The sequence below is a fragment of the Prionailurus bengalensis genome, chromosome A1, assembly GCF_016509475.1.
Source record: "Prionailurus bengalensis isolate Pbe53 chromosome A1, Fcat_Pben_1.1_paternal_pri, whole genome shotgun sequence".
Taxonomy (NCBI): Eukaryota; Metazoa; Chordata; class Mammalia; order Carnivora; family Felidae; genus Prionailurus; species Prionailurus bengalensis.
In genome coordinates, this window is record NC_057343.1 from 110,097,510 (window position 1) to 110,113,844 (window position 16,335).

Genomic DNA, 16,335 nt, shown 5'->3' on the forward strand with positions numbered 1-16,335 from the left:
TTCTATTTCAGAAAACTTATTATTACAGTATCAGTTTTCTTAATGGTAAAACAGAGATAACCAAAGCTAACTCCCAGTATTTTTGTAAGGATTAAATGACCTATGATTGTTTATCATAATTTTTTTAAATTTCTTTTTTAATGTTTATTTTTGAGGGGGTGGGGGAAGGGCAGAGAGAGAGGGAGACACAGAATCTGAACCAGGCTCCAGGCTCTGAGTTGTCAGCACAGAGCCCAACGTGGGGCTCAAACTCATGAGCCATGAGAGCATGACCTGAGCTGAAGTTGGACCCTTAACTGAGCCACCCGGGGAGCTCCTGTTTACCATAATTTTGCTTCACATAAGGTAAATGTTCTTTAGTAGTAACCACTAATATCACTGTTATCCCTCAAGTGGGTTGAATGTCGTTTACCTTAATCATCCCCTGCTATTGCACAGTGGGGCTATAAACTCCATACTGGAGAGAGATGATACAAAGCTAAGCTAATGATGGCCTAGTCAACAGCAGTAGGCATCAACTTGGTGTGCACCCCTTGGTGAGTCTAGATTTCCCTCAGGACTTGAGCTGCTTGCAGTGCTGTTTCTCAGCAGACCCTACACAGGCCAGGATGCACCACCTCTGTCGTACAAGGAGTCCATGGCGGAGGCTGTGTGCACCTTGGACACCCCTGCCCCCACCTGGAGCTGGCTGTCCACCTTGGGAAAGCTGACTAAGGTTATGAAAGATCTTTCGGTTGAATGGAAAAATGACCTTTTTAAAAATTTATATGAAAACTCAGGATTGTAATGTGTAAAGAGCTATGGATTACATGATTGGTTCCAAGAACATTCTCGGGGGGGTTTATTGTTTGTTTGACAAATACTTAGGTTTTGCTCAGTCCTTTTGAAAGGAGTGTAAAATGTCAGGCCGAGACAGATGTATAAAGTAGAAAATGGAGACGTGCTGCATTCTCATCAACAAGCACAATATGGTTTTTTCCAGTCTTTATTACTTCAAAATCCTTCATCTGATATTTAAAATGTATTTATGTTGAGTCATTTCTCTCTCTCTTGCTGGCGAACCAAAGATCATGAAATGATTCTGCAGAGGTAGTAGCATTACGTTCAGTTTCTTTTTTTGTATATATCAGATAAGAGGCTTGCAAATGGAAGTAAGTCCGCCTCACATCCTCTGTATGGTCATGGCCATGATGTTTGCCTTTTTGTCACTGATGCAACATTTATTAGTTCATAAAACCTTTTCCAAAGAACCTGAGGGCTTTTTGGTGAAAGGTGACCATAGTAAGAACAAAGTTAGTTATTAACAGTCTACTTTTCTTTCTACAAACATTGCTTTGCCTCTTTTTAGTATTTAGAAAGTACTAGTTTTTTAAGTGTTGTGGGGTGGGGGTGGGGAGCCTGACAGGCCAAATGGAAATGAATGCACATATTTGGAGTTAGAATTTCTTAATCCTCAACTAGGAAGGGAAAATAAAAGTTTTGAGGTTCACCTCAGTTTAAGCCTCTTAAGTCGCTCTCTCTGAACCATACTTTCTGGTTGGTAAAATTCTCACAGATCTGAGGCATTAAAGCACCTTAAGAGGCTCACTTTCTGCAAAACCTGAAGAGTAACAAGAGAAAAAAGGCAGCAGTTCCAGACTTGCGCATATGTCCCCCAAGACTAGGGGACCCCTGTACAACTTGCCTGCTGTCTTTAACCCCCTGCCATCCATTTAATCAGCAGGTCTTCCTGTAACTGGTAGGCTACAGTGGCTATAATCCTTCCAGTAAGCCCAAGAAAAAGTCTACCAGAATATCTGAAATTTTCACAGAATGTCAATGTTTGAGAGTATTTGTCCTGTCAGAGAGAGTGAAAATGGAAAAAGGTAAGGACTCTGGAGCACTGGGCACATCCCTGGCTGTATTCATTTGTAACTAAGCAGCAGTATTTTTGTTCTGTTTATTTTTTCTCGCTCTTACAGTATTCTCCTTTTATCATTGGAAGTAATTCGTCATTTCAGGAGATTATGATGATACATATGGTATATACATTATGTATTTCATATACTTTTAATATATACTATTACATGTAATTAGTGTTATCATTATACTATTTTTCCTTTTAAGTATCAGTGGCTTCTTTTTCTAGAGCAATCATGAAATTTCACAGTATGAAAATGGAAGAAATCAACAAAATTATTCGTGACCTTTGGCGAAGTACCTATCGTGGACAAGGTAATTTACATGGTTTATCACGGATCTTTTCCAAGGCCCCGTCCCTGGCTTTTTGCACATATTATCTCTCATCATGCCAGTATTACCTCCTGGACCCCTTTGTGAACATCTCTTAAGAGATTTTCTAAGAATTCTTATCTTGACAATAATCTTGTAACAAGGAAAGAAAATGCAGTTTTCTATTCCAAACCCTGATGAGACTTACATATTTGGCTATGGTACATATTATATTTAACTGATGACCTAATAGATTCTGTTGAAGTGTAGATAGGGATAAGCTGAAATGTGATAAGAAGAAAACCAGCAGGAGGAAACTCTTTTAATAGGGGAACTAAGCAAGGCAGAGCAGAGACTGAGGGTTGAGACATCTGGGTTGCTTCTTTCTCATGAACCCTCTCAGCCACTTTTAATGGTAATGTCACGTTGCTTCTTAGGCTTCCTTGATATTTGCAGATGACAAAAGGCTACAGAGTATAGGTTGCTCTGAAATCTTCTTTTTGTGTCAGATATTGAATACATAGAAATTCGGTCTGACGCCGATGAAAATGTATCAGCCTCTGATAAAAGGCGGAATTATAACTACCGAGTGGTGATGCTGAAGGGAGACACAGCCTTGGATATGCGAGGACGATGCAGTGCTGGACAGAAGGCAGGTATCTCAAGCCCCTAGGAAGCCCACAGATAACTGACAGAAACTAGTGTCTGTGCAGTGAAAGCACCCAGAGCTGCTGGGGAATATGGTGAGAAGACCCTCACAGCACTCCTTGTTGCCACATAAAGTTAGCCAGACACAGCTACCCGTTACCCTCTTCCAGTTTTAACCAGCATTTCCTGCAACATTAGATAATCTTTCAGGAGAAGGGTCTGAGAAGTCCTCATGTGATTAGCCTAACAGAGAACCATTCATTGCTTCATAACTCTCCTTATGAGAATAAAGTTACTTGTGTTATCAATTGTAAGACATACCTCTGTTTTATGTGCCACCAAGAAAGAAAGAATGCAGTTTTAACTGCAAGAATGCATCCTGATTTCAGAGCAGTCAGAAGTGGGGGAGGGGCATTCACCAAACCACATCCCAAGTTGAGCCACATGAGGCATTAAAATAACTAAGTCTCATTGAAAAGCAGCCCCATCACAGGACTGTGTCCCTGCCCCCACCTAGCCTTTGGACCTGCAGACCCTCTAAAAGAAGGGTTCTTGCCAGGAGCACCTGGCTGGCCCAGTCAGAAAAGCATCTGACTTTTGATCTTGTGGTTTGAGCCCCATGTTGGATGTAGAGATTACTTTAGAACAATGTTAAGAGAAGCGTCTGTTAGACCAGAGGCCCTGACACCCATAGCTGCCCCTGCATCCCTTCTCCCCCCACTGCCTAGACTCAGCTGCTGGGTCAGGCCATCTGGCTCTAGATGAGGCTCTGAGAGGACAACCTGTGTTGTTGGATAGGGAGCACAGAGCAAATCAGAGGAATAAAGCTTTAAGGGATTAGGAAAATTGGACCTTCATCCTTGGGGAACAAGGCTGGGTCCTTTCACTGCACATAGGTTTATAACCAAGATGTCATGGATGCGTGAGCTTACTCTTTTTAGATTAGAAGCAGATTATATGGGATAAAAATTCCAGACCCCTGATTTTCTTTTAAAAATCTTAAAATTCTAGAAATGGGTGCTCACATTATATAAAGTATTTTCATAAACAGTTTTTCTATTTTTGCTTGAAGACAATCCTGTGTATATGTATTTTTTGTCAGCCCAGCTGATACCAATTTAAGGCATATGCAGATTATTATCTTAATCATAGTCTGCAAAAATGACAACTTTGTGATCTATAACCAGTATTCCTACTTGCTTTGGTGGTTTTCAGTGGTTATTATGAATAAGAAAATACAGAGTTTGTAACATGTCCCTTTGTATTGAAAATGCTTTGAAAATTGTTTTCTAAACAAAGTAGATTTCCTATAGATACTCTAAATTATAAAAATTAGCAGTAATTGCTTCCTTGGTGTTGGGTTGGGGGAGAAGACAAAGACTTTGGTAAAGCTTGGCCAGGAACATCATTTAGACTCTTAATATGTAGGGTTGCAGGTGGGGGCTGTATTGGCGTTCAAATACAGGAAGGAAGTGTCTTCCCCAAAGGGCCAAGCTATGATCCTGGCTTCTGCAGTCTTCTAGCCTTCCCTGGACATCAAAGAGAAGCTGTAAACTGCTCTGAAATCACAACTCACTCACTGATGCTCCTTTATTCATAGATTCAAGGGGAGGGGATATGGACAGCTCATGCAAAAGTAGTGGATACTCTGTTATTCTTAATTCTGTGTCCTTTGTGCCCTCAGATGGCTTCAGCTGGGGCTGAGGGTTTTAGTATTAGGTTTCTACTAACTGGGAAAGTGTTCAGAGTTTCAGTTCCTTGGATGTCCTATAGTTTAGCTTAAATAAAACTGTACTTCTGTACTCCTGATACACTGACCTGGGAATATTCTTTCTGTCTTGGTTCCCTCAGAATTATAAACACAGACATTTAAGTATAGGTTAGAATGCAATACCTGGTGCCCCTCTGGGACCCCAGAACATACAGATTTAAAAGTAACTCGGGAAGAGTGGGTGAGAGGTTGTTAATCTTACACAGTTAACTAAAATGATTAGTTACAGATAAACAGTAATGCAGATGACAGGCTGAGATACAACATACCTGATGGTTCACTTTCTGGAAGGGTTTAAGAGTCTGGTCACAGGGCCAGGCTCTCCCAAATAAAAGAGCAACAATTCACCTAAAGTCGCTGACCCGATGACATTGCTCCCTTCCCTTATAAAGACATTAGGCCAGGTGTGCATGCTTTCCTAACGTGAATGAGAAAGAGGTCTGTGTGGTACAGCTCAGCTCTGGTGCTTTCTTCCAGGTATTAGCCTCACTCATCATTCGTCTGGCCCTGGCTGAAACATTCTGCTTGAACTGTGGCATCCTTGCCCTGGATGAGCCAACAACAAATCTTGACAGAGAAAATATTGAATCTCTTGCACATGCTCTCGTTGAGTAAGTATCTCAAATTTGGGGGCAGGCTATGATAGTAATATATATTACACTTAGAAAGTAACGTAGAGTTCTGTGGTGAAAACCTCTGCATGTGTCTTCCTTGGGAAAGCTAGTTGGTGTCAGACGTTAGGCTTTGCCTTTGATAGTAATTCTTCAGATACTTAAAAAGAACTAGGTGGTGAACAGCAGCCCCAGACACATCCTGCAATCTCCCTAGGTGTGCTGAAGGGTTTCCTGGCTTGGTTTGCTTTCTCTGTAAACCCACCACAGGTGCCCACAGGTCATGTAGAGGAGTTAGCATGCCCTGCTTAAAACATTTCTAGGTGCTAATAGTGGATTTTGGCCCATCTCCCCAGTTTTATGAGGAATGACAGCTCCTATTCAAAAAGTATAATAGTGGTTATGTAGAATCTAGAAAGTAAAATTGCACACAGCTTTTGCCACATTCATGTGTGGTGGGTGCAGACCCCAGAAATGGGCAGCCTCTCCTGTGCTGGCAGAGGAAACCCACTTTTCCCAAACTAGAGAAGCTATTTTGGGTACTCTGGCTCAAGATAGATTCTTTCTGGCAGAGACACTAGCAGGAATGGGGCACCTTTCTCAGCCACCTCTCAGTCATCCTGCATGACCAGCACATAAGGGCTAATACTTTTCAAAGCTCAGTGCATTCAGCCACGGGTAACCGATAAACAAATGGTTAGTTAAAAAGTCTGATTTCAGTCTCATAGCTAGTTACCTCAGCATATAATGAGCAAAAATGTTCCCAGTACACCCACTCAGGCCTCTTGTGTGTCATACTAATGATGCATCTAGTGACTGGTGGTGGCAGAATTCTAAGTAGACCCAGCTCCTAAGAAGGCAGCTGGGCTTGCATATGTAATTTCCCTTGCCTGTAGTTGGTTTGTTTTTTTTTTTTTCTTCCAGAGATAATTAGTAACAGGTCAGGAAAACCCCAGACAAAGGAATAAGTAAGACTCCTAAAGTTGAGCAGCTCAGATATTAAGGAAAATTTAGTAAAACATTTCTGCCTGTTTTAATAAGAACAACTTTGTGTTCTGGAAGAAACTAGATCATGTATTCTCATCAGTCCCTGAGTCAGACCTAGAGGAAGAGTCCATCACCCTCACTGTCTGGATCGGACATGGGACTCCTACCTGGCTGGGCTGAAGGTCTGGGTCCAGCTTCCCCTCTCCAGTTTCCTCCAGGGTTGTCCTGTGTCTGACAAGGTTCTCAGTGTCTTTTTCATATAAAGGAGAGGATTATTTATGCTCTTCAGTAATAAAAGGTTCTCAATATATTGTTTCAGGATAATCAAGAGTCGCTCGCAGCAGCGTAACTTCCAGCTTCTGGTAATCACTCACGATGAGGATTTTGTGGAGCTCTTAGGGCGTTCTAAATATGTGGAGAAATTCTACAGGATTAAGAAGAACATTGATCAGTGCTCAGAGATTGTGACATGTAGTGTTAGCTCTCTAGGTTCTTATGTGCATTAAAAATAGTCAAGATTTTGGGGCGCCTGGGTGGCTTAGTCTGCTAAGTGTCCGACTTCAGCTCAGGTCATGATCTCAACAGTTCGTGAGTTCGAGCCACAAGTCAGGCTCTGTGCCTACAGCTCAGAGCCTGGAGCCTGCTTCTGATTCTGTGTCTCCCTCTCTGTCTCTCTGCCCCTCCCCGACTCATCCTCACTCACGCTCTCTCGCTCTCAAAAATAAAAACATTAAAATTTTTAAATAGTCAAGATTTTGCCTTAGAATCAAGTCCTCGGGCAGCTGTTTATTTCTGGTTTCAACTAAGTCAGTGCAAAAATCTGTCCTTTCAGAGGAGCTTTATGTCTAGGATTTTGAATGTCTGAGAGGTTCTACCATCATTAAAATTGTTTCTCATGACATTTGGACTGATTTCCTGAAATTCATCCCCCTCCAGGCAGCCTCCGTCAGGCCTGGGGGTTCAGTAGCAGCACAGTTGGACTCAGCTACTCTGTTTCCCTTCCCAGCACAAATGAATGATTCCTGGTACTACCAGAAGCTGTTACCTTTCACTTCAAAGCACTGTTAAGAAGTAGGTTTTCACTGCCTTGATAATTAATGATTGGGCATTTAAAAAAAGTGTTGGGGCACCTGGGTGGCTTAGTTGGTTAAGTGTCCGACTTCGGCTCAGGTTATCATCTCTTGGTTGGTGAGTTCGAACCCCCCATCAGACACGCTGCTATCAGCGCAGAGCCTGCTTCAGATCTTCTATCCCCCTCTCTCCCTCCCCCTCCCCTACTCTCTCTCAAAAATAAACGTTTAAAAAAAAAGTGTTACCTCTGAATTTCTTTGGATATGATTTTTAAAACCTGAGTTATTAGCACTAATATCTGAAGATGACTGGAAATCATGAGGTTTTAATATTTGGCTCTGCTCCATTTTATAAATACCAGAAGTAACCTTCCTCACTGGGACTCAGTTTCCCAAAGTAAAATTAGTAGTAGTCCTATGGGGCATCAGGGTTTGAAAGGAACCATAAGTAATCATGTAATTGAAACTCACCATCTTCCCCCCACCCCATACCCCTGCCAGGTAGTCACCCAAACTTGGGGTTCTCTCTAGACAGAGGAAGTTCTCCACTGTGCACATCCACCTTTGGAAAGCTCTGATCAATAGCAGGATTCCCTTTGCTTGAGGCATGATCTGCCATCATGAAGAAGTCTGGGGCTTTCCATATATCTTATGTACATCTCTGCCTCACCATCAATCTTGATGGTTCACCAAGTGCATTCCAGCGTGGAAGGCAAGCAAGGCTCACTCATGGAGTCATAGCCTTCTCCCAGGGGGCTCTGACCAGACCTGGAAGAGCAGGCCTCATCCTCATTCCAGATCTTATTTCCATTAAAGGTCCAATCACACCTTTTCCCTGGGATTGCCAGCTGACACCAGAAAGCTTTCCCCAAGCATTACACACAGAATGCTACCAAGCCACGCACTTTTGAGTTAGACTTTTTGGAGTTGACTTTTTCAGAGAGTCTTGTCAGTCATGCGGCACAATCAGTTTTGTGCCATCTGCAAATCTAGTGAGTATATGGTATAGATAGCCCTTCTTAACCATAGTATAGGGAGAATTAAGCCCTAAGGACCTAAGGTATCTGCAATAGGCGGAATAAAGACCTCCAAAGATACCAAATCCTAATCCCTAGAACCTCTGAATGTTACCTCATTTGGCTAAGGGACTTGACAGATGTGATTAAAGATAAGGATCTTGACAAGGGGAGATTATCCAGGTGGGCCATAAATGTAATTACAAATGTCCTAAGGAAGCAGAGAGCAAGATCATGCAACCAGCAAAGGCAGCATGTGGATGGATGCATAGACAAGTTCTGTGCTGTGAAGGTAGAGGAAGGGCTGTAAGCCAAGGAATTCAAGCTACCAGGAATGGCCGAAAAAAGCAAAGGAATGCTCTCCCTTCAGAGCCTCCAAAAAGGAATCAGCTGACACCTTGATTTAATGAGCCCTGATTGGGGCTTTTGACCTCCAGAACTGCAGAAGAGAATAGATTTTTGGTGTTTTAAGCTACTTAGTGTGAGCTCATTTACTACAGCAACAGTAGGAAACTCCTACGGTATCCATCGTAATCCATTTCTGTGCACCTCAAGTGACCTTACAGTTGACGCTTGAACAACATGGGTTTGAACTGCGTGGGTCCACTTACATGTGGGGTTTTTGCCACCAACAGTACGGTATCGTAAATGTATTCCCTTTTTCTTACGAGTTTCTTGGTATTTTCTTTCCTCTAGCTTACTTTGCTTTATGAATACTGTATATAATATACAAACAGAATACGTGTTTATCAGCTGTTTACGTCATCAGTAACACTTCCAGTCAGCATTATAGTATCAGTAGCTAAGTTTTGGGGTAGTCAAAAGTTACACAAAGGTGTTTGCGCTGAGGGGTTGGCTCCCCTAACTCCTGCGTTCATTTTTCAAGGGTCAACTGTAGTTATATATGATCATCTTTTGGGAGAACGGAAAAAAAGTGTTACTCAAATCATTTTGTGTTCTGTTATTTACATGAAGAACCCTGGTTGAGAAAGTCTGGTCCAGACACTCTCCTACTGCCTGGATCAAAGGGCCAAGGAACACAGCCACCACTCCAGCCAACTGCTTCCTGTCCACTGACTGAGAAGTTTCAGTCATCCTAATTGGCTTTGAAAAACTAAAATTACCTATTTACCACACTAGCATGAGCTCCACAAAGGTACCATGGGGAAAAACTGACCAGTTTCAGAACAAAGATCCAGGAACTTGTAAATTAATACAAGCACTTCATTTCTAGCCATATATTAAACATACACAATAACCAAGATTTTTTATCCCAAGAATGCAAGATTATTTCAAAAAGTCATAAATCTGTTCATAAATCACCATAATAAAGCCAAAGGGTAAAAATTCTGATAGACACCAAACATGGACCATTTTTTTTATATATACAATTCAACATCTCTTAGCTTTAGCCAAACTCCTAAAACTACCATCTTCTTAATGGTATTTGTGTCACCAAGTCAAAATTAAAGTCATCTTAATAGCAAAAGATGAAGCATTTCTCATTAAATAAAAAATTATCTTCTATCAAAAGGTTTCTGAAAGCACTAGCCACTACAACATGGAATGACAATAAAGGCCATACAGGATAAATACGGGCAAGGAAGCAAAGTTATTTACAAATTAGAGATTTCCCATCTCAGCTCCCTACTCCCTGAGGTCCGTGGAGCTTCCCTAGCCGCCCATCTGACAGTGGCCGTTTTCACATTCCCCTTGTAACCTACTTCTCACTGGTGCTTCTCGATCATTATCCATTAAACACCCACCCCCCCCCCTCCTCCACACATGGGATGAGTAGACATCCCAGTGTCGAGATTAAGAATAGGAGCCAGTGTCCCAAGCACCACCAATCACTAGGTTCTGGGACCTTGGGCAAGTTATTTATTCTCTTTTAGCTCTGATTCCTTATCTTTAAAGTAGGTAAGACACCACCTCTATTGGGGAGTTAAGAGAATTAAATGCCTAGAACTGCTTACTGCTTAGAACTGCTTAGAATTGCCTGGCACAAGAGTAAGTACAGTAAAACCTTGTATTGCAACGAACTTGTTCTGCGAGTGTTCCACAAGAGAAGCAAACGTTTCCAATAAATTCTAACTTGATACATGAGCGATGTCTTACAGTACGAGTAGTACACGATGCCAAACGTCACAACTGAGCCAATGGTTCTCTCTTATCTGCGGGACTGTGGGTGATCGTCTCCCATCCTCAAATGCTTGGTCTCAGGCCGTGGTGTTTGGCAGAAATCGTTGATTTTTCAGTATGTTGGAAGGTGCCAACAACTAGCTGAGTGTATTTTTTGTCACTTCAAAGCATCTCTGGACAGTCCTTTGCTTTTCCATACAAGAGTAAGCTTAGGAATGCTTTGCTTCATTCTAGGTCAGGCTGCCTGCAGACATAGACCCTTTCCTCTGTTGCCTTATTGCCAGTCACATGAAGTACAGTACATGACAAGAGTTTATTAATACTGTACTGTATTCACTACTGTAGTCAACATCCATGCGAGTGTATACAATGGCCCCCATGCAGAAAAAGGGTGAAAAGAAAGGCAGTAAGGAGATGATTACAGTGGAAGAAGGATATCCTAAAGAAGTAAAAATGAGGTATGTGAGTGGCCGAAATTACAAGATTTTATAAAAAGCCTACATCTGTGTCTGGTCGGCAGAGGAGGAGGAGTAAAAGACAGAAGAATCCCTCAATTCAAACGAGATTAGTGAGATGTGTAAAAGGTGGGAAGCAGTGCAACATTTTGTAGAAAAGCACCACCCAATGAAGCGTAAGAGCTACGAATCTGTTTCACGACAATGCAATGTGACATTTCCACAAAATCCTCAAAAGGAGGCAAAAGCAAATGTCATTGGATAGGTTCCTTGTTAAAGTTGCACAAAAAGAAAAAGATTCCATTGAGCCAATAGATAGCAGTGATTCCATTAATGATAGTGAAATTCGTCCTACACAGTAACCCTCCTCTCTGTCTCCCCCACACCAGCCGTTCCAGCTCGGGTTAGCGAGTGGCTTGCCATGTGCACCTTCCACTGAGCTGCCTTTCACGGTTTAAAAACAAAAAGTAGGAAAGAAAAGCCTTTTGACAAGATACAGGTAGCAGCCACAGACAGAAGTAGGCTGGAGCACATGCGAAGTTCTTACAACAGAGGCAGGCACTGACAGCTCTCTCCACAACCCTCTAGGTGCTGACTTCTCAAGTGTGTCCAGTCTAGATCTTGTCTAAACTCCTGACTCAGAGTCAGCTGCCTACTGGACATCTAGTTGCCCTTGAATATCTAACCGACATCTGAACTTTAAAATGACAGTCTTTCCCCCAGAACCTCTACCTCCCATAGGCTTTCGGTTAATGGCAACTCCATTCTTTCCATTGCTCAGGCAAAAATCTTGGCATCATCCTTCATATTTTATCTCATACCCCACATCTAACCCACCAGTTTAACTATGGGCTCAACTTTGAAAATGTAGCCAGAATCCAACCACGGCTTACCTTCTAAACCACTGCTGCCCTGACCCCAGCCACCATCATCTCTAACGTGAATCATCTGAGGAGCTACCTAAATGCTTTCACTGGTCGGTCCTGCCCCCGGCACTGTGTTCTCAACACACCGGTCAGTCATCTTTGAAAGAGTAAACCAATTCTCTGTTTCTCACAGGAGGGTGGCTCACCAACTCTGAAGCCACTTTATATACACAAATCAGAGAAATACACACGTATTGTAGATGATAAAAGCCAAGTTTCTGTTAGAGAAATGTTTGTATATCATTAGGAAAGGGGGAAGACTAAAAACAACCCTGAAATATCATGCTGAATCCAAAGTATCTGTATATTTACAGTTTTAGTATATAAAGGATTTCTACTTCGTTTAGCAAAGTAAAGGGAGGGAATAACGGGTGGAGGAGCGGGGTGGGGGGGGGAATAAGAATAGTAAGGACTGCCAAAAATCTGCTCCTCCATAGGAGCCATGAGAATGATGACCAAAGCTGTTACACTTTTTCAGCACTTTGGAAATTAACTAATGGCCTGCATTAAGCCAAGAAGTGTGTATTCAAGCAAAACAATCTCAGCGAGAAAAGCCGGTGGCTTTGTCCCACCCCCTGTCTCTGTGGTAGCTTTGAAAACTAGAAGCCCCATGACTACAGTACCTATGAAAACCAGCAGTGACTGGAAGGGCCAGAATAGACTGGAAGTCTCCAAAACCGTTTGCCCCAGAGAACTGCTGAGCGGCGTGGCAGCTCACTGAAAATCTCCATCCTCGGGGCTGATCTTTATTTGAACGGACTCTGGCTCCGCCTGCAAACAGCCCTAACTGTGGTAGGCTATCCCTCTTAGCGGGCAAGCACTGCAGCAGCCTGGGGTAGCATGACCAAGTGGGGCCGGCAACAGGGTAACCAAACACCTAAAAGAAGAAAATCAGACAAGGAGAGGCCTGTGGGAGCTTTGACATGCCACCACACATTCCTGGGAGTCTACAGGTTCGTGTGTGAGTCACAGTTTCGTGAATGCTCAGGAGGACCCTGAGAAGACCCTAAGCTCTGACCTTGAAACTCCACTCACACAACCTGTGAAGGCTAAGGCCTTGCAAACTGCCTGCTGGAGCACCAAGGACACGACAGAACAAAATCTCCCGGTCCCACAGACACATGCACAGCCTTTCAACTAAGGCTTAGAAACTTTTTAGTTCAAGACATTAAATGAAATCTCTGTACAATCATTTACTTAGCACCAAGCTGAGAATTCAGTGACCACACATAGCAGAGAATATAGTTTTACAAAGTTAGTCCAGGAAAGGAGGCTTCAGGTCTAAGATGTCAATGTAGGAAGACCTTCAACTCCCCTCCTCCATGGATGCTCCAAATTCATACCTATTTGTAGAAAGATTCCTCTTAAAAAAGAACCCAGGGCTGAATGAACAGCTTCAGCACAATAGAAGTGAAACCTTACTCCTGACCCTACAAAGCTCAGCGGTGATGGAGAATACTGAGAGACCAGGAGCAGATTCAGCTGCTCTGCGATACAGAAAAAAACCCTTGATTTAAAAGAGCAATTAGATGGGGCACCTGGGTGGCTCAGTCGGTTAACAATGCAATGCTTGATTTCAGCTCAGATCAAGATCTCACAGTTTTGAGACAGAGCCCAGCATCAGGCTCCGCGCTGAGTGTAGAGCCTGCTTGGGATTCTCTCTCCCTCTCTCTCTCTGCCCCTCCCCTGCTTGTGCTCTCTCTCTCCCTCTCTCAAAACAAACAAACAACCAAACATTAATTAATTAAGCAACCTGAATATAAAAAATCAAGTCCCAGAACTCCGCCACAGGGCAGGGAAGCTGCTGGAACTCTCTCTGGCTCAGAGGGTCTGGGTCAAACCGATGTTCATGTGCCCCTCCACCCTGATAAGGTGGATGGGAGGAGGGTCTGGGCACCTTACCCAGCCTGCTTCTTCAATGAGCCCCAAGCCTTTATCCCACACCAGCCCAAACTATCCCCCAAGGTGGCCCTAGCATGGTACACACCGGGACGCCTCTGCTCAGCACTCACTACAGTTGCAGCCATCTTGCCAAGGTGACACAGTTGCAGGGCTCCCAGGAACACCCAAGCCCACACTAGTTTGGCTACAGATGAGTTGCTCTGGCACCTGCTGTGTGCAGGACCACCTCGACTCCAGCCACTCCACTGGGATGCCCCCTGCCTGGAGCACCCCAGGGCACCCTGGCTTGCACCCACATCAGTTGCAGCTGTCCTACCAAGGCACCCTCTGCATGGAGAGCCCTGGGAACTCCCCAGCTTAAACCCATCTCAGCTTCAGCTGTCCTATCAGGGTACCTCTGTGTGGAGAGCCTCAGGTCCACCCCGGCCCATGCCTACTCCAATCTCACCTGTCCCTCCAGGACAGGCACTGGGGATGACCATACACAGGACTGTTCCTTCAAGTATAGGACAAGTAGCTGTTCCACCTGCCTGACAGAAACACACACAGAAAGTCAAGCAAAATATCAAAAAGATATATGCACCACAATGTTCACCGCAGCATTATTTACAATAGCCAAAACATGAAAGCAACCTACACATCCACTTATAGATGCATGAATTTTACAAACATCACACACACACACACACAGAGACTGGAATATTACTATTATATTATATTATATTATATTATATTATATTATACTATATCAGCCATAAATAAGCAGGAAATCTTGCCATTTAAAACAACATGAATAGAACTTGACAGTATTATGCTAAGTGAAATAAGTCAGAGAAAGACAAATACTGTATGATCTCACTTATATGTGGAATCTAAAAATAAAAACAAAGTGGCAAATGGGTGAAGGGGATCAAAAGGTAGAAACTTCATTATAAAATAAATAAGGGGAGCCCAGGTGGCTCAGCTGGTTAAACGTCAGACTTCATTCAGCTCAGGTCATGATCACACGGCTCGTGAGTTCAAGCCCTGCACAGGACTCTGTGCTGACAGCTCAGAGCCTGGAGCCTGCTTCAGATTCGGTGTCTCTGTTTCTCTTTGCCCCTGCCCTGCTTGCACTCCATCTCTCTTTCTCTCAAAAATTAACAAACATTTAAAAAAAATTTTAATTAAGTCATGGGGATGTAAGGTACAGTATGGTAACTATTGTTAGCATAGAGTCATGCATATCTGAAAGATGCTAAAAGAATAGATATTAGAAGTTCTCATCACAAGAAAAACGATTTTGTAACTATGTATGGTGACGGATGTTAACTAGACTAATTGTAGTGATCATTTTGCAATATAAACAAATACTGAATCATTAGGTCATACACCTGAAACTAAATGTAATATGTCAATTATATCTCAATTTTTGATAAACTAAAAGAGGGGTGCCTGGGTGGCTCAGTTGGTTGAGTGCCTCTTGGTTGGGACTCAGGTCATGATCTGCTGGTTCATGGGTGTGAGCCCTACATCAGGCTCCGTGCTGACAGTGTAGAGCCCACTTGGGATTCTCTCTCTTCTCTCTCAGCCTCTTCCCCCTCACACATGCTCACTAACTCTCTCTCTCTCAAAATAAATTTTAAAAAACTTAATTAGGGGCGCCTGGGTGGCGCAGTCGGTTAAGCGTCCGACTTCAGCCAGGTCACGATCTCGCGGTCCGTGAGTTCGAGCCCCGCGTCGGGCTCTGGGCCGATGGCTCAGAACCTGGAGCCTGTTTCCGATTCTGTGTCTCCCTCTCTCTCTGCCCCTCCCCCGTTCATGCTCTGTCTCTCTCCGTCCCAAAAATAAATAAACGTTGAAAAAAAAAAAATTAAAAAAAAAAAAAAAACTTAATGAAAAAAAAAAAAACCCAGGGGCGCCTGGGTGGCTCAGTTGTTAAGCATATGACTTCAACTCAGGTTATGATCTCACAGTTCATGAGTTCGAGTCCCACATAAGGTGAGCTTGAGCCCCGCTTCAGGTGAGTCCCACTTCTCTCTCTCTTGCTCTCTCTCTTTCTGCCCTTTGCTCACGTGTGCCCCTGCTTCAAAAAATTTAAAAAAATAAAAAACTCTATGATATTTACATTTAGATGCATCACAAAGTGTCAAAAAAAAAAAAAAAAGAATCCTGGAACTGTCAATAGAAAGCAGCAAAATGGCCTCAATAAAATGAATAGCTGGTTTCTCCTTAGGAAAAAAATGGAGGCCAGAAGCCAGTGGGATAACAAACTAAAAGTGCTGAATGAAAAAGATTGCAACCAAGAATTCTATATCCAATACAACTATATAGATAAATGAAGATGGAGATATATGGAGATACACATCTGTCTCCACCTATTAGAATGTATCTCTCAGGTAAGGACTGTTGTTTTGTTTTAGTGCCTGACACACAGTAAGCACACAATAAACATTTACTTAATGAATGAATGAACTTATAGTTGTTGTGTGAAGTATTCATACTTATTTATTTAAAATATGTCTTCAAGGGGCGTCTGGGTGGCTCAGTCAGTTGAGTGTCTGACTCTTGATTTTGGTTCAGGTCATGATCCCAGGGTTGTGGGATCTAACCTCTG

The 16,335-nt window shown here is 42.9% G+C and overlaps 1 protein-coding gene across 2 annotated transcripts in view; it reads left to right on the forward strand.

Annotated features, from left to right (window-relative positions):
* Window positions 1–6,749, forward strand: part of RAD50 (RAD50 double strand break repair protein) — an 85,899-nt gene extending 79,150 nt beyond the window's left edge. For both annotated transcript variants that reach the window (XM_043587371.1, XM_043587381.1), the window contains 4 exons: window positions 2,129–2,214; window positions 2,721–2,863; window positions 5,108–5,241; window positions 6,548–6,749. In XM_043587371.1, the coding sequence (XP_043443306.1) occupies window positions 2,129–2,214; window positions 2,721–2,863; window positions 5,108–5,241; window positions 6,548–6,734 (550 nt within the window). In that variant the 3' untranslated portion in view covers window positions 6,735–6,749. The remainder of the gene's footprint in view (window positions 1–2,128; window positions 2,215–2,720; window positions 2,864–5,107; window positions 5,242–6,547) is intronic.
* Window positions 6,750–16,335: the final 9,586 nt, after the last annotated feature.